Here is an 18,776-nt window from a genome sequence, read left to right on the forward strand (position 1 = left end):
AGAGTAGATTCAATAGAGTATTACAGTACATCCTGAAATCAGATATCAACAGAGAGTGATTGTTTGCATTATAGTTTCCACTGTATGTGAAAAGTTAGCCTATCCCTCACATCTGTGTGTAAGTTTAAGTTTAGAAATCAGTGACTTTACATAATAATAATGTGCTTCTCAAACAGGTGAACGCTGCCTTGATATTGATGCCTACATGAAGGATTTATATCAACTAAACCCAAATGCCGAGTGGGTTATAAAATCTAAAAACTGCTGAATTCCTGAATTTTCAGTGCAAGATAAGCTCTGGACTGTCTTGTCAGACAATGTGAAATAAGATGATATATTGTTTTAATATTTTAAATGTATTGCATTGTTAAAAAGAATATTGGCTAAATTTGGCTTACAAGGAGTTGCCCTTCCCATTCTGGTAGTTATGTTATTCTGTTGGACTGCCCCTTGTCATGGGAACCACAGTGCCTTTGGTATGGTCTTATTGACTTTCAAGTGCTTTTTGTGCCTGCATTTTCAATGAAAGGCCAGGATTATCTTAAGGTCTAAAATAACACCTTTCGGGAAACCATTTCTTGTTAGCCCTCATGCTGACAGTACTTGTACTCTGTGTGGAATCCATGCAGCCATGGTACTGTATATGCAGTGCAAGCTTCATAGGCACCTCAGCTTATGTACTGAACTAAAACTTTGTAGGAAATGGAAACAGGCCAGTCTTCTTTGGTGTACTTCCTTTAGTCTGCCATAAACAGCTGGAGTGGTTGCTGGATCAGCTAAATTGGAATCATTATTGAACTACTATGGATACTGCCACAGAGGGTGATGGGCTCGTTTCTCTAGCTATTTGCTACTGTTAAGGCCTCACTACTCATTGCAAATTCTTCGTTCCCTCACTTGGAAGAATGAAACTAACAACAATAGGGTACCAACAGGAAAGGTAAGAATTCTTTGTCTAGAAATTACACTCTTAGCCCACCACAGATCTGTCCAAGGTCAAGCAGCATTCCCCCAAGGAAAACTGAACACAGCATAGCCTTTGATTAATTGATTTCTAACAGTTCCAGCTGAAGCTTAACTAGTATCTTGTTGGACAATGAGGGCCAGTTTAAACTTTCAGAAACATATTCTTGCAGGGTATCCCAGTTCTGATGGATGTTAAGAGCAATCTCGACTATCTATACATAGAGCCCGTTCTCCAGCCATATCTACTGAAGCTGCAGAAACTCATTTTCATGTGATATGGAAATTGCTTTCAGGCAGCTGCAGCTGAGTATGGATAGGGTCACACATTAGCCTCTAGCAGGCATCCCCTGACTAATAGGAAAGGTGTTTTTTTTAAAAAAAAAACACAAATCAAGTTACATGTAGTGCTAGTACAGTGCAGATTTCATCAATTCTTGTGACATACAGTACAGTGATATAAAACGTGAAGCTGTATAATAGCACCATGTAGCTTTGACCATGCAGTTCAATTGGACTTCCTTGCAAAAACTTAAGACAGTTGATGTTGTACTACTGGACTGAACTTTACGACTTCATGAAGAGCCTGGATTTTTGTATGCTAATTATTTTATATATTCTAATCACTTTGATATAATATAACCAATCATTGAACAGTGTCACGGCTTCATGTTATGTATTTTTGCATTATGCAATTATAGCTATTGCTTTCAGTAGCTATAATTCATATGGTACAGAAATTATTCAGGTTTGTTAGTGTAGTGAGTTCTAAATTATGTTTGATTCCTGCAGTGCTGGAAATACTTAATGCACATATCCCTATGGCTTCAGCCTAGGGTGATGGAGAAATGCAGGTAAGTTGAGGCATCTGTCCTGTGCTGCACACACTGACTGGAAGGTCCAAACGAGTCAATGTCATCAGATCTTGGAAGCTAAGCAGGGTCAGCCTTGATGAGTATTTTAATGGAAGACCACCAAGGAAGTCGGGGGTTGCTTCACAGAGGCAGGCAATGGGAAACCACCTGTGTAGATCTATTGCCTATAAGTTGGCTGTGACTTGAGGGCACTTTCCACTCCCGCTGTGATGAGCCTGGCTGAGTTCAAATATTGTTCCTTCTACATGGTTCTTCCCTCTCCTCTATATATCAAAATGCATCTGTTACTATCCAGATATTAGTAGATATTATCTACTACTTCTCATTCCTAGTGCAGGGGTGCAATTTTTCTTTAATGAAAGCTACTTTTGAGTGGCCACAAGGTATGCCATGCCACTCCCCAACATATTACCAAGTTTTCTTTTATCATAGAAACAGAATATAGACCAGGAAGATCACAGAAATGAATCTATTAGATAACCCACAGAAAGAAAAGTTCTATGAATGAAAATCTTTAATTAAAAAAGAGCTTAGAGAAGATACTTTAATGATATTTTCCTGGGTTTTCTAGGGGATGCACAAGTTACTCTGCAGCAGCTGGCAAGCTACCAGTAGCTTATGAGCTGTCAGCTGGAGACTCCTGTGAGTTATAATTTCAGCTGTTTGTAGGTAAAGAGCGCAGATGTGAAGAATAAGGACTTCACCACATATTACACTATCCCTTTCCTGCACAAAAAAAGGAATCCCTGCAGGAAATTGTTTGGAACCTGCATGCAAATTATCCAGAATGATATAAATGTTACAAGGCATGTAATAGTATTCACATGTAGGAACAATATAATATGTGATCTAAATATTACGGCCAGTAATTTACAGGGACCTATCATGGACCCCACCATTTCTTGGGCATGTCCAAAAATACCATTAAATCAGTATAACTTGGTCTAAAGCCCCTGAAATCTGAAGATGACTGCTTAATATACAGAAATCTAGATGCTTACTGCACACTACTGAAGTTATGCACACTACATTGCTGTTATGCCTCTGTGTATTACCTTGATAAATGCCACAAAGTCAAATTTGCTATGATTTTCAGACTCTTTGGTTCCTAGCCAACCATTCTGTCAATGGCTAAGTAGCTGCCAAATTCCCATCGTTCAGAATGGTAATAGCTGTGAGAGAGTTTAAATGAGCTTTTCAGGAATTATTGTTTAGGTGCTTCCCATACATTCTGGTGGGCCCAGGGTGGGAAGGAGATTCAAATGTTCATGTAGCTGCACTGATCTTGAACCACCAGAAAGTCTTTTCTAATGTCAGCTCTGCCGGGAAGTATTGTTCACCAAGAAGTTAAAATATTTTTTCCAAAGCATTCAACATCATATTAGGGTGTGTTGTCAAAAATCCATATGCAAATTTAGCACTACCTTCTTTATATAAGGTGGGTAGCTATGGCAGAGGTGTATCGGGGGGAAATGGTACCCAGATCCTTCTCTGGGTGCCCTCCCCCTGCCCCCTTATGCTCAGGGGCATGGCTCAGGAATGCTGAGCCCTGTCCCTACCAGCTTGCATGCAGGCAGGGGTGTGGCTTGATGTTGGGTGGCCCCCCGAGCCCCACACCCAGCCTCAATGCAGGCCAGCAGGGTCTGGGGAGGGCAAAAGCTGGCCTGCATGGAGGCCAGGGGTGAGGCTCAGGGGGCGGGGCCACCTGCCACCAAGCCCTGCTCCTGGCCTTCATGCAGGCCGAGCCCTGCCACCACCCAGCACCCCCACATGACCAAAAGGCATGCGCCCGGGAACATGTTCCTATAGGCTGTACACCTCTGAGCCATGGTGATCTGAAGCAGCAGAAAAAAGTTTGAGTCCCGTAGCACTTTTAAGACCAAAAGTGTTATTCTTAGTGTTAACTTTCATGTGCACACACACTTCAGACAACCTATCAGTGTGCAGATGTGTACTTCTATTGGTGGGACTCATAGCACCTAGGGACTGGGGTATCCATGTCTGCATACCTGCTCTTTTGTTCTTCATAAAACAAAGTTAAAGACTTGTAGAAATATAATAAATTCACAGCGATCCTACAACACAAACTGGATAGACAAAGAGGTTTCTTTTTTTAAATAAAAGTGCAAATCATAGAGTGATGTCTTCCTGTTTTCATAATGAGATAATCATCACCATCCTCCTGCAGCAATAGTTGAGTAGCACCATATGATTGTTTCATTAATGCTGTTGCAACTTTTCTTGCTCTATGATGATCCAGCAGAGGGGCAACAGCATTCATAGTAAAAAGGCCAATGAAACAAATAAGAATGGCAGGCAGCCACTTCTGAATAGTATTTGTAGAGACAGTGCATTCCCATTAGGGTGTGCTTTAATCTTCTGCCATCAAACAATTACAGAAATTATCTGGAAGCAATAGGAGGGATTCAATGAATTCCCCTGCATAATGCACATGGATTCCTAAACAGCAGCAGCCACCAGTTCTGGCAGGAGTTTTCTCACATGTAGTCATCAAGAGCCAAAGCAAGCATTTTGTCAATACCATGCAAGTACATGGTTTCTAACTGCCTAGCAGCTCACCTGCACAGTCAGAGAGCAGCTGCCTGGTCACATGGTGCTGAGACATCCCATGCCCCCCCCCCCCGTCTCCTGACAAGGGCTTTCTTCTTCTTTGACTGTGATGCAGTAGCAGTTGGCAAGTCCTACCAATGAATAACTCCTAATTGGTTGTTGCTTACAGAAGAGATTCCTAAATAAACATTTTTTTTAAATCTAGAATAAGTTTATAAGGGATTGGGGGGTACCTAATCGTGCAAACCACTTTTGAGATATTTTTGAGTTTGTAACTGCTCCAAACTGATTTAACTGTGAAGGGAATTCTGGGTATTTAAATCAGGAACAATTACTGTGGGTGAGAACAGCTGTAGTGGTCATTAAAATTATAATTGGACTGTAGATTATTTTTAATAATTGCTAAGTTAGTGCCATTGTCTTTTTATTAATGTCTGAAAAGCTTTTTATAATTAAATGAATTTTCTTAATGCTGTTCTTATTTGAATTATTAGAAATGTACACAAGAGATACTGACTCATTGTTGAATCAACTGTTGAGTTTTTATTGTTGGCTTTCACAGCTGTGTAGATTTGTATATAAAATGAAGTATTTCCAATGAAAATGGCTACTTGCTTCTCTTTTCCACTTGTGTGTGTATTGTTCTATCCAGAGGTTAGGATCTTCATGGTCAGAGGTCCCAGAAGGAAGGAAGCCAAAGCCATCTTCCATTATTCTTGTGAATATATGAAATCATAACCTTGAATGCCATTTTATTTGAACCAGCATAGCCATTACCTCCTGCTTCTTTATACACAATGGTGGATGTAGATTTCAATCCTGACATCATTTGTACTGAAATGGCTGGGAAATTAAGTTTTTCATTATTCTACACCACCTTTGTTAAGACTGTAGCCAGGTGAGCCAATCAAAAAAAATGTACATAGCAGCAATTCTTCACTAATCTGGACAGTGCACTCCATGATACAGGAATGTGGGAGACAGCATAGGGTGGTGGAGGTAATGACATCAGGAAAAACGAATGTTTGCAGGACTTTTGATTGCAGTGGTAGTCACAGTTGTGTGTTTTGCTCAGACAGTGCAATTAGCTAGTGTTACGTACTTTTTGCCTCACATGTTTACAGTCACAAGCAAGGTGGTGTTTAGTGAAAAAGTTAATGCAGGGTGCAAGGAAGAGTCAGACAGATGGTAAACCTTTATTGGCATATAAAACTTACCAAATAATTATATTGAACTATAAACAAAATTAAAGGTAAACCATAATTACAAATTACAGGTAGAATAAAGAAATAGCTTAAGATGGTGATACAAAAAGTTTGAAATGCAATAGATCCGTAACAAGAATACTTTGTTACATTAATTAATGACTAATATTCTTGTTTTCAATCATGATGTGTTGGAAACTATTATTCCCACGTATAAAGAGTTCAAGAAGATGGGTTTTCCCATGTTCTCCTGTCTCTAGCATCCTGTTATTTCTTCACATTGTAACATAGTGGATCAGAGGATGCTCCTGGACAAAGTGCCACCAAGATGAAGAACCATGCGAACAAGTGACAACTACTAATGTAGTTACATTTACATGCGAACAAGTGACAACTACTAATGTAGTTACATTTGCCTTCAGAAAGGGAAATTTCTCAAAGATGAGGGGGATAGTGCGCAGGAAGCTGAAAGGGAAAATCAAGAGAGTCAAAAATGTCCAAGGTGCTTGGAGGTTATTTAAAAACACAGTCTTAAAAGCTCAGCTGGAATGTGTTCCGCAGGTTAGGAAAGGCAGCGCCCAGTCCAAAAGAAAGCCACCATGGTTAACAAGGGAGGTTGAGGTAATTATTAGGAAAAAAAAGATGTCTTTTAGAAAATGGAAGTCCAACTTAACTGATGAAGAATACCAGAGAGAACACAAATGGTGGCAAAAGAGAAGCAAGTTAGCTGTAAGGGAGGCAAAAAAGGATTATGAGGAACGCATGGCTGCGAACATCAAGACTAGCAACAAACAGTTCTTCAAGTACATCAAAAGCAGGAAGCCAGCTAGGGAAGCCGTAGGTCCGTTAGACGATGAAGGAACAAAAAGGTGTGCTAAAAGGTGACAGGAGATTGCAGAGAAGCTGAATGAATTCTTTGCATCTGTCTTCACCCAAGAGGAGGTGAGGAAAATTCCTGCACCTGAACCAAGCTCTTAGGAGGTGAATCCGAGGAACTAGCGAAGTTAGTGGTAGACAAGGAAGAAGTTCTGGCAGCCATTGATAAACTAAATGCTACCAAATCCCCTGGCCCAGATTGCATTCATCCAAGAGTTCTTAAAGAGCTCAAGCATGAAATTGCTGATGTTCTCACATTAATATGCAACTTATCCCTGAAATCAGGCTCCATTCCTGAAGACTGGAAGATGGCCAATGTCACACCAATCTTTAAGAAAGGGTCTAGGGGGGACCCGGGAATTACAGGCCAGTCAGTTTGACATCTGTTCCTGGTAAATTAGTAGAATCTATCATTAAAGATAAAATTATTAAACATGTAGAAAAGCAAGACCTGCTGAGGAAGAGTCAGCATGGCTTTTGTAGAGGCAAGTCCTGTCTTACAAACTTACTAGAGTTCTTTGAGGGTGTAAACAGACATGTGGATAAGGGGGGAACCAGTGGACATTGTCTACTTGGATTTCCAAAAGGCTTTTGACAAAGTTCCTCACCAGAGACTGTTGAGAAAACTCAGCAATGAAGGAATAAGAGGGGAAGTCCTCCTATGGATTAAAAAACTGGTTGAGGAACAGGAAACAAAGGGTGGGTATAAATGGGAAGTTCTCACAATGGAGAGATGTAGGGAGTGGTGTCCCCCAAGGATCCGTTTTGGGACCAGTGCTCTTTAACTTATTCATAAATGACCTGGAAGTAGGGGTGGTAGTGTGGTGGCCAAGTTTGCAGATGATACCAAATTATGTAGGGTGGTAAGAACCACAAAGGATTGGCTTGGAAGAGCTCCAAGCGGACCTTGATAAATTAGGGTGAGTGGGTTAAGAAATGGCAAATGCAGTTCACCGTAGCGAAATGTAAAGTGATGCACGTAGGGGCAAAAAAATCCAAACTTCACATACACGCTACAGGGGTCAGTGCTATCAGTCACAGACCAGGAAAGGGATTTGGGCGTCTTAGTTGATAGTTCCATGGGAAAGTCAACTCAATGCATGGCAGCCGTGAAAAAGGCAAACTCTATGCTGGGGATAATTAGGAAAGGAATTGAGAATAAAACTGCAAAGATTGTCATGCCCTTATATAAAGCCGTGGTGCTGACAAGACTTGGAGTACTCAGGTTCAGATTCTGGTCGCCACATCTCAAAAAGGATATCGGCGAGAGAGAAAAGTGCAGAGAAGGGCAACGAGGATGATTGAAGGATTGGAGCACCTTCCTTATGAGGAGAGGCTGCAGCGTTTGGGACTCTTTAGTTTGGAGAGGAGACGCCTGAGGGGGGATATGATTGAAGTCTATAAAATTATGCATGGGGTAGAAAATGTTGACAGAGAGAAATTTTTCTCTCTTTCTCACAATACTAGAACCAGGGGGCATTCATTGAAAATGCTGGGGGGAAGAATTAGGACTAATAAAAGGAAACACTTCTTCACGCAACGTGTGATTGGTGTTTGGAATATGCTGCCACAGGAGGTGGTGATGGCCACTAACCTGGATAGCTTTAAAAAGGGCTTGGACAGATTTATGGAGGAGAAGTCAATCTATGGCTACCAATCTTGATCCTCCTTGATCTCAGATTGCTAATGCCTTAGCAGACCAGGTGCTCAGGAGCAGCAGCAGCAGAAGGCCATTGCTTTCACATCCTGCATGTGAGCTCCCATAGGCACCTGGTGGGCCACTGCGAGTAGCAGAATGCTGGACTAGATGGACTCTGGTCTGATCCAGCAGGCTAGTTCTTATGTTCTTATGTTCTTAACCACAATAATAAGGAAGAACTAGCTAAAATAAATTGTTCATCTTGTGTCAGCATAAGAATCACATTACAAACATTGTGTTAGAACAGGAATTATTGCCCATTAACTCCTCTTTACTGAAACCCCCCCCCCCCCCAATGCTATATTTCCTTCTGCCGTCAATTGGGAGATATCTCAATGCTGGGGGAAGGGAAGATTTACCTGAACCCCATTTGCTTGTGGACCATAATATCCAAGCCATTTAATTCAAAAAGTGAAGAAAAAAGCTCTTTGATCTTTTCCAGCTCACTGGAGTTTTTCTAGTATCTTGGCTTAATAGTATCATAGTTATGAACAAGGCAACTTCTGTGCAATGGGTGCAAATGTGCATCTCCACAAGATTTCTTGTACAAACCTATTTCTACAAGCCCCACTTTCACGTTCTTTCTCCCCACAGCAAGCAAGACAACTTCTAGTACGAATTTAGTTTTGCTTTGCAGCCAGAGCAAGCAGACTTGCCTGTGATCACAGCTTTGTCCTGGACCTCTTCCCTCTGCCCACCTAGTCTTATCACCACCACCACCACCACCACCACCACCACCACCACCCTCTCTCTCTCTCTCTGCTTTGCACTCTTCTCCCTCTGGCTCTCTAAACACTTGTAATGATACATCGATAGGAACAACACAAACATGTTTTCTTTCTGGCTCCACCCCATCTTCCCTGCTCTGCTTCTGCCCTCTCTGATAATTGGGAGGGCATTTATAAAACTTTATTTCAAACAAGACTGTATTTTAAAACAAATTTCTTGGCTGCTGCAGCAACAGGAAAAAGGAGAGAAAGTGTGTGTGCAGAGGGGAAATTTAGCATATGGTCACCTTCAGCAGTGTGTGGTCCAGAGAATGGTTTTGTCTCTTTCTCCCGGGGGAGGGAGGTTATGTTGGGAAAGGGGCTACAATATCAATATACTTGCTATCACAGGTGTATCGATACAAATTCAATTTAAAGGGGTTTAACAAAGCCCTTTATCTTACAATTCCGGGTGTGATTAGATCTGTGCCTTTAAGAGGAGTTGATGAGTAGAGTTCAGAGAACCAGGAAAAGCTGCGGAGGCCCATTGAGACCAGCAAGCTAGCTTCGGAATAGGCAGAAAATGGTTCCTCATGTATAAACAGAAAAATCATGAGATCCCTCTGTAAACCCACTGCGCACTGAAGAGCCAAGGTAAGAGTTTTATGAGCCTTAATGTTAACATAATATTCATGCTATTTGAATACATTTTAGATTCACAGTTTTGATACACATGTGGCTATACATTGCTATGTATTTAGTATTGGGCCTCTTTTAAATCTTACAGCTGCCATAAGTCTGGAATTGGAGTGTTCAGACACCATGACTTATCACAAAGATTTTTTTTTCTAAAACTTGCAATCTTTATTTAAAATATTGGTTTGTCCCAAAAGGAAAAAAAAAACACATTTCCTCGTTCTGCATTTCTTGTTCTGTGGAATCAGCACTAAGCTGCTATAGCGAATGTCAATTTTTGCAGATGTTGAATTTCTGTTATTTCATTCTTCTTTCCTTCCTCCATTATTTATTGCTCTCAGCCCACTCTTGGTATTTCTAACCTTTGGAACTGTGTCCGAGTACTATACTAGCCTGTCCCTTTTACAATTCATTGTGTCAGTGGCAGAAGATAGTTCCTATGACTATTAAAAGCTCAGGGTTAAGATAGCCGTGTCTTTATTTCCAATTTGTGTCATCTCCGTAAGCCATCACAGACACTGAAATGTTCCATTTTTCATCCTATTCACATATTTTTAAACCCTCAATTTACATTTTGCTTACATATTGGGTTTCTCCATCTAGTCTCCATAGGTGGCAGCATTGTTCCACAGCTGAGCTCAAAAGTTCAAAAAGACAAACACCCAGAAATGTCAAATGGTTGCGATTTCTTATCAAATGTGTAAAAAAAACCCACCCTGGCATTTATTAATAAAGTGGTTATCCATCAATATAGCCCGAATGTTAGAGACAAATACATTGAAGACAAACGATATCAAATTGAGGTTGGTGATGTTTTTGCAATGCATTTTGTGAATAAAATTGCTCATGTCTGTTGTGACTTAGATTCCATAGTTGACACACCATAGCTCAGGGTGCCATTGGAGTGCAATTGTGAGCCCTGTTGGAGAAGCTGCTTAGAACTCTGCAGCTTATCACTCTTGGCTTCTGGCTGTTTGGGTAGATAAAGGGACTGGTGGCACTTACCTAGCTGAGGCATAGGGATTCACACCTCAGGGTTTGCCCATTTGTTTCTTGCCTTCAACAAGAGTGTCCTTGGACAAGGTAGTTGTGGCAGGATGTAGTTCCAACTGCCTTGAAAAAGTTGGTTGTGAGTCTTATCCTGGAGAATGCATCCCTTGTTCTCAATGACCTAAACTACTGCCTAAGGGCCAACATTTCTTTTTGGAGTAAGGTGCTTCAGCAGGTGGTGGAGATGTGGCTTCAGACAGTCTTGGAAGATATGAATTACCTATACCCATTTAAAACCTGTTTCAGCCCTAAATTTGGAGTGGGGGAAAAAAAACGTTTATTATCCTGACTGATGATCTTCACTGGGAGAGTGGTGGGGAAGAATACCCCTGTTTATTTTGGACACTCTTCATGTCTTTTGATAACCATCACCCATGGTATCCTTCCCTAAAGGCTGGCTGGGTTGGGAGAAAAGAGGTACCAATAACCCTGGTATTATTTTACTGGCTCATTCCAGAAGGGCTGTTGCTCAGGTTCATGGCATTTATGCTATGGGACCCTTCAGGGTTATATCTTGATCCCCATGCTGTTCAACATATACATGAAACCACTGACAAAGATCATCAAGGAAGCTGGAGAAAGGTGCCACTGATAACGTAAATAAATATTTGAGTGTCCGATGTGGATGCCAGCTCCATTTCTCCATAATAGTTGAGCCACGAGTCTGTAGAAATCCTGACCAGTACACTGGAGAATGCAATGGAATGGATGAGGGCTGATAAAACTAAAATCCAATCCAGACAAGACTGATGTGCTGTTGGTCAATGACAAAGCATCTCAAGAGTTGAAGAGTCAGCCTGTCCTGAAGGAGATTGTATTCCCGCTGAAGGGGCAGTTTCATAGCTTGGGTTTACTGCTGGATCTTGGCCCACAGTTGGAGGACCAGATAGTGTCTTTTATCAGCTTCATTATTCCTCAAAAAGTGTTATCTGGCTATAGTGATGAATCCTGTTATTATATCCAAGCTGTAGTATAGTAATGCACTCTATGTGTGGGACTGCCTTTAAAAATAGACCAGAAACAGTCAGGTTACTATTGGGGGATAGATATAGGCTAGATACCACTTGGTGATTAAAGATGTGCTTGTTTCTGGGAAAAATTCAAAATGATGGTTCTTATCTTTAAAAACCCTAAATTGTTTGGGGCCAGGTACTTGAAGGGGCATATTGTTCAGCAAACACAAGTTAAGATCTGCTTCACAAGTCCTGCTGCCAGTGTCCCTACCTTCAGAGGCTGAGGTGAATGACAACAGTTTGGGTTTTTTTTAGTAGTAGTGGTGCCTTGCCTATGAAGTCCCCTTAAGGCTCAACTGGTACCTAAACTACTTTTTCAGGAGCAAGGCCAACATTTCTGCTTATCCAGACTTTTAATTATGGAATTATCTTTTAACACCATTAGTGGGGTAAGTTTCATCTTAAGCTATTCAGTGATTTACACTTTTATGCCCAGGATAGGTTTTTAATGCAGGGTTTTAATTAACAACTTTTTATTATGTTTTGTTTTGCAAGCTGTCTCTGGCAGATTTCCTGGAGAGGTGGCATAAATTTTTCTAAGTAACTAAAGTAACTAAATCTTATAAACAAAAAAGCTTATTTGGCATTCTGTGTAATATTTACCACTACATTGATTTAGAAACCAATTTGGTCAGTAGAAAAAATATTATTGTTTATTAAATCTATACTCCATCCTCCCCCTGTGATAGCAGGGCTCAAGCCAGTTTAAATTATGAAAAAAAATCAGTCAATAGATTAATTAAACTTCTACCCATGTGGAATTGTGATTAATTGTTGCCTGTGGTATGTGGACTCCTCCTAACACATCCACTTTAATGCCAGTTTTTAAAAAGGCTACAAACCCTTGCAAAAACCATTTGCCAGTGGTATCAATGATATACTTCATGAAGGGTAACACAGTAACCATCATAGAAGACAACTCTCTTTGCTTCTGGTTTCTTAGTAGAAGAGATTTAATCCATGATTGGATATGTCCTCTTCAAATGTTATTACTGGCTACCTGATTGTGGTGAGGTGGGCTGTAATTTAAAGTAATGCTGTATAATCCTCCTCTAAATGTTATCTAATCCCTAGAGTTTACTAAGCATGGAATTGTGAGAGCTCACAGTTTCATTGAGTATATAACTGCTCACCTTCTATTGCTATTTCAGAACACTGTGTCCCCTCACAATAAACACTGACAAAGAGGAGTGCTACCCAACACAATCCCATCAGTTTGCATTATATGTATTACATCTGCCATCAAATTATCAAGTCATTACCCACCATGAACAGTTGAAATGAGGCACCATAAGCACAACTGCTTATGGTACTATTCCTTGTCTGAGAGCTGGACTATTCTTTTGTCTAGCAGTATGGCAGATATTTTGCTTGTGGGCATGTGGGCCTGACAACAATTAAGAAAAGAGTCCCCTCCCTTAGAATTATTTTCCCCTTTTCCCAAAAGAAAAATAGGGACATTTGGGGAAATACTGAGGGGTGGGAGGAAACTCTGATGATATTAATTATATTCTCTGTAAGTCAAGATTTTCTTTACTCAAAAAATGTAACATGATTTTAAAAAATATAATCTGCAACATTTAAAAATAATCCCTATGTATATGCACAATATACGCAACATCTTTTCAAGGATATGTTCATTATTTAGGTACTATTTAGATAAAGGAGACAAGACCCCTCAATGATGAGGTGGGAGGGGTTTCTGCTGCCATCAGAATTACTGTAAAAAGAGCTGGGGCTGCAGCCCACCTCTGGCTCAAATTGGAGCCCCAGAGAGCAATCTGCTCAATAACTGAGGCAGGCAAAGAAAACCCATTGGGTACCAGGATGGAAACTTGTTGTCACTTCTCTGGAGTAACAATGCCAAGGATTCTGCAAGACACATGTGGAAAGCTAAGCTAAAATAGAACTACCATGTAATGTCAAAGGCTTTCATGGCCAGAATCACTGGGGTGTTGTGTGGTTTCTGGGCTGTATGGCCATGTTCTAGTAGCATTTTCTCCTGATGTTTTTCTTGCTTTGTCTGAAAGACATCTGCCAAGGCCAAGCTTTGTAATCTAAATGCTTTGTCTGGAAGACATCTACCAGGGCCAAGTCTGCTTCCCCTCCCCACTGCACTAGCACAGGTGGTTCAGAAAACCCTTTCAAGATGGCAGCCATATTGTTTTGCTGTAGGAGACTTCCATTCAAGTCCAGTAGTGCCTGAATGACTAACAAGATTTTCAGGGTTATGAGCTTTTGAGAGTCAAAGCTCCCGTTACTGAACTGGAAAGAGACAACTCCTAAAAGACTAACTGCTGCTTTCTTTTTTATTTGCTATCTGAGACTCAGTCACCTCATTAATTTCCAAAGGAGGGAGGTCTTCACCTCTTCTGGAAGAATTCAGGAACCAATCTGAGAGCATATTCACAAGTTATTCTTCTCCTTGGGCTGGTTATTTTGTATAAGCACTTTGCCCCTTCCACTGAGCATTTCTGCCCTCTGCTGACATCTTTTATTGGAGGGGAGGTTGCAGTGAGCTGAATCATTTCATCATACAAACAGATGAAAAGGAGATTTCAGAGAGGAGTGACTGGTCTATCACCACAGCATATAGGAGCGTAGTTATTTAGAGAGATTGAAGTTGCAGGAAAATTGCACACTGTCAAAACATGCTGAGATGGATGCCACAGGTAGACATTTAAATGCTAGAAACTTCCAAGCCAAAATGATGAAGCTGGAGTATGCTTGGTTCTAAAAGACAAATGGAGGGGGATGTTACAAACCTCACAAAGCAAACTGAATCAATAGAACAGGAGTATTCTTGAATATACGATCTATATAAAAAGCAAGGAGATGGATTATTTTTGTATGTCAAACAGGGCATAGAGTCCATTTCTTTTAACTTCCTACTTTATTCACTCCACCACAGAAATACTGTACCACCACAGAAATACTGTAGGCAAAAATACCAGGAATGAAAAGTAATTTAGTATTGCATTATGGGCCTACTGTTTCCCATCCGAATAAAATGCTGAGTTTGAACCCAGAAAAGAAGAAATAAGAAAGGCGGCCGGGGGGGGGGGGGGGGTTGCAGTGTGTGACTTCAAAAATGTTCACATCAGCTGAATAAATTTATACCAAAAGCACAAAGAGAACAAATTGCTGTAACTATTAGCCCAGATAAGAGTTCTCATGCAAGACTAGTATTGCCAAATTGAACAATTTTCAGGTATCACTGAAAGTGAAAAGTTGTCCAGAAAGTCCAGCAGACTGGAAGGCAGCCATCAAGAAAATCTATTGCCATCTTGTCTACCTGCCTGCTTTTTTTTGCATCCAGAGAGCTTTTTCTTGATCACTGCATCAGCCAGGATGCTGAACTAAAAAATTCCTTAGCTTGATCGCACAGGGCTCTTTGTTGGTATTTGCAAATAGTCATGAAAGTGTTAACTATCTGTGTGTGAACAGACCAACCCATGGTGGGTTGGGAGAACCCTGCTTTTAAGACAGCAGTGTCTCTATTCATCCAGCCAACCCTTGGGGTGCCTAGCAGTGCAGTGCCAAAATGGGAATCCATTCTCTGCATTGGGAAGCTACCCACAAGGACACAGAAGAAACTTTTCCGAACTTACCCTTGCCACACCTGCCTTGCAAATAGCCATCACACCCTTTCTGAAGGGATTAGGAGAACACAATACCCTGGCCCTGGAAAGTTTTCCCATCTCCAGCCCTGAACTATACACCCCTGCAGAAATAAAGGACTTGTTAATGTGTTTGCCGTGAGTGTTCCTGCCAAGTATTATACTAACCCAATAACTTCTTCCTCTGACTAATCTCTCTAATGACTACCTTATTTGCATTGTCATTGTCGTAATTTGATCAGCCACCTTCCCCCTTTCAGGTACTCCCAAACTTCTCTCATCAAGCAAATGCCTCAGCCCAGTAGATTAACAATACAGCACATTAAGGTTGATGTTTGTTTCTCGTCCTTCCACAGAGAGGCGGGATTCCCCTTTGTTCTTAAAAATTAAGAGTCACTGCATAACCCTGAGGGTCCCTTTTCCCCTAAAAGAAGCCCGCTCTCCCAGTATCCAATGCCCAGTACTTCTGAGGTAGCAAATGGTTCAGTTGCTGCTGCATGCCTCTTGCTTTCTATCTTCCTTCCTTGGAGCCCAGTGCAGGTCACTGGACTTTGCTTCATGGTCCCAAAGCCACATCAGGATCTGGTACAGTATCACCCCTAAGAATTCCCACAATTCCCGACTATTCCCAACCTATCCCCTTAATACTGCTTATATCCCAGAGCTGTGTGTATATTCTGCTGCTTTGGTTAATGTTCACTTGAATACCGCTGTTATCCCTAAATAAATTTCTTGAACTTTATTTTGCTGTCCTGTGAAATTTCTTGCAAAAACTGATCTCTGTACACAAAGACCCTGAGCTTGTCCAATATTTTGCTAAGCCAAGAGCCTTCTCTCGCTAATTCCTCGCACTAAAAAGGAGAGACTCCCACCATTTCAGGTAACAGTTGAGGTCACATTCTAATGGGATAACCTGTGAATTAGTTATTAGCCAGTCAGATAATTGTTTGTGAGCATGTATATCTGAAATTATAAAGTTAACTTTTTGTTCTATTCAGAGAATCAGTCCTATTCATGTACTGACACAACTGTAAATAAGTATCAGTAGAATATAGTATGCATTGTTTTTGTTTTAGCAGGCCCAGTTCTGCCTTGGAATATCTTTTCAAGTTATTTTTGAAATGTTCACCATAACTTGAAAGGATGGTTCAAGGAAGCACCAGGCCTACTAAAAGACCAGGCATAAGGCCATGGTTTGGATCTTGGAACCGATATATTATCACCTCTTGATTCAAAGGAACGTTTATTCACTAAAAAAAACCCAATTTCATACCTCCAATTCAAGACCCTTCTAAAGCCACCTTTGAAAAGTTGGTTCTCAGAGATATTGAAAAAAATGGAGCATTCCAGACATAAGAAAAACACTTATCATAATTTCTCCAAGTATGATTTGAAATTACTGAATGACTTAGCTAATGACACCACTATAGTAATTAAACAGGTTGATAAAGGTGGAGCTATTGTCATTCAAGACACGACAGACTACATTGCTGAAATAGAATGACAATTAACGGACAGGACTTTTTATAAAACACTAAAAGGAGACCCAACAGAGAAAATTGCAAGGCTTTTTGGAATTACAGTTCAGGAAGCGACAGAGATGGGTTGGATTTCTAACAAGACAGCGTCCTTTTTGATTAATAAATATCCAAGGACACCGATTTTTTACACTTTGCCCAAAATACACAAACCAGGCCACCCACCGCCTGGTAGACCCATCGTGTCCGCATCTTCATCCATCCTAGAACCCCTCTCACAATATATTGACTCTTTTTTACAGCCAGTGGTCCAGAAAATGGATACTTACATAAGGGACACGACTGATTTTATTAACTAGAGGATTTTCAATGCCCAGCAGGATCATATTTAATCACTTTCGATGTGACTTCACTGTACTCCAATATTGTACATGAAGAGATTAGAACTATTTTAATGGACATTCTAGATGAACGAGAGAATCCCCTGCTGCCCACACATTTCCTGATCAGTTTAATAGAGCTTATATCAGACAATAGTTTTTTTTCCATCCTAGGGACAATTTTATTTACAAACTATAGGTTTGATGATGGGATCTAGTTTTTCTCCTAGTGCAGCAAATTTATACATGTAAACATTTTAAAATACATATTTTTGCAATCAAAGGAATCCATTTTATAATTTAATGATTTTTTATAAGCGATACATAGACTTATTTTTTTATTTTTCAGTCAGGGTTTGAATTTGAGATTTTTTTTAATTGGACTAATCATTTATACCCTCAGATAAAAATTACTGGACACTGTAGTAAAACAGAGATTAACTATTTAGATGCCAGTGTATACTTTACAGCAACACAACAAATTGCTTTTAAACAATTCCATAAAAGACTGATTGTAATAAGGCTCTGCATTATAGATCTTTCCATCCTAATCACCTGAGAAAAAACTTACCCTATAATCAACTACTGACAGCAAAAAGAAATACTTCTAACATAGATGATTTCTTAAAAGAATTGGTGTTGAATAATTACCACTCTAGAGGTTATCCCACCTCAGTTTTACAACAGGCATGGCAGAGAATCTCACAGGTAAACCGTAAAGAAGTATTAAAAAGTAAGCCCAAGCAATCCACATCAGGTATCAAATCGGCTTTAGATTTCACGAATGAAGCAGTGGATATCAAGAAAATTATACAGAAACATTGGCACATTGTCTCTGATTTACCAGGATGTGCTAGGGCACCAGAAATTGGATATAGAAGAACCCAAAATCTCAAACCGAAGTTGGTGAAGGCAAATATTTCACCTAAGAAGATAACCACTCCCAGTTAGGTAGGCCATTTTAAATGTGGGAATTGTGCCCAATGTGGGTATTCCCTTAATACCAAGGTCATTGATATCCCACAAATTAATGTACATTGGAGCTTGGAACAATTTTCAAATTGTAATACGAAAAATTGCATTTGCATCATTTTCTGTCCATGCAGCAAATTTTATATAGGTTCAACAACTCGAGCTTTGAAGATCAGAATTTCAGAGCATAGATCAAATATAAGGATAAGGAAGAAGCTCCTTTGGTCCAACATTTTCAGCGAATGGGACATTCTGATCAAGATATTAAATTTGCAGTGTTAAAAAAGATAGATAACACAGGATATATAGATATGAAGAATTATGATTGCAGACAGAAAATAGACTCCTTTATAAATTCCAAAGCTATAAAATTGGATTGAATAAAGATTTACACTTTTCATGCCATTTGTAAAAGTGGATACTCATCAGAACCTGTACCTTTTAGCATGCACCAGCAGGTTAACATCACAGGTGCGATTGATTAACAGGTCACAAAAACCCAGTAGGACTGACAATTAGTAAACAGATGGTGAGCCAACTTGGGAAAATACAGCACCACGGAGAGTCATGTAAGTTATTATAGATATTAATGAATGAACTGAAATATTATATGAGAAGTATTATGATTGAAATGATAAGTAATGTGAAATACAGCTTTCATTATTGGAAAG

The 18,776-nt window shown here is 40.1% G+C and overlaps 1 protein-coding gene across 2 annotated transcripts in view; it reads left to right on the forward strand.

The window, feature by feature from the left end:
- ARHGAP18 (Rho GTPase activating protein 18) overlaps nucleotides 1–5,013 on the forward strand; it is a 75,517-nt gene extending 70,504 nt beyond the window's left edge. For both annotated transcript variants that reach the window (XM_048490889.1, XM_048490880.1), the window contains exon 15: nucleotides 177–5,013. In XM_048490889.1, the coding sequence (XP_048346846.1) occupies nucleotides 177–268 (92 nt within the window). In that variant the 3' untranslated portion in view covers nucleotides 269–5,013. The remainder of the gene's footprint in view (nucleotides 1–176) is intronic.
- The last annotated feature ends 13,763 nt before the right edge of the window (nucleotides 5,014–18,776 follow it).

Source organism: Sphaerodactylus townsendi, linkage group LG01, assembly GCF_021028975.2.
Source record: "Sphaerodactylus townsendi isolate TG3544 linkage group LG01, MPM_Stown_v2.3, whole genome shotgun sequence".
NCBI classification, from domain to species: Eukaryota; Metazoa; Chordata; class Lepidosauria; order Squamata; family Sphaerodactylidae; genus Sphaerodactylus; species Sphaerodactylus townsendi.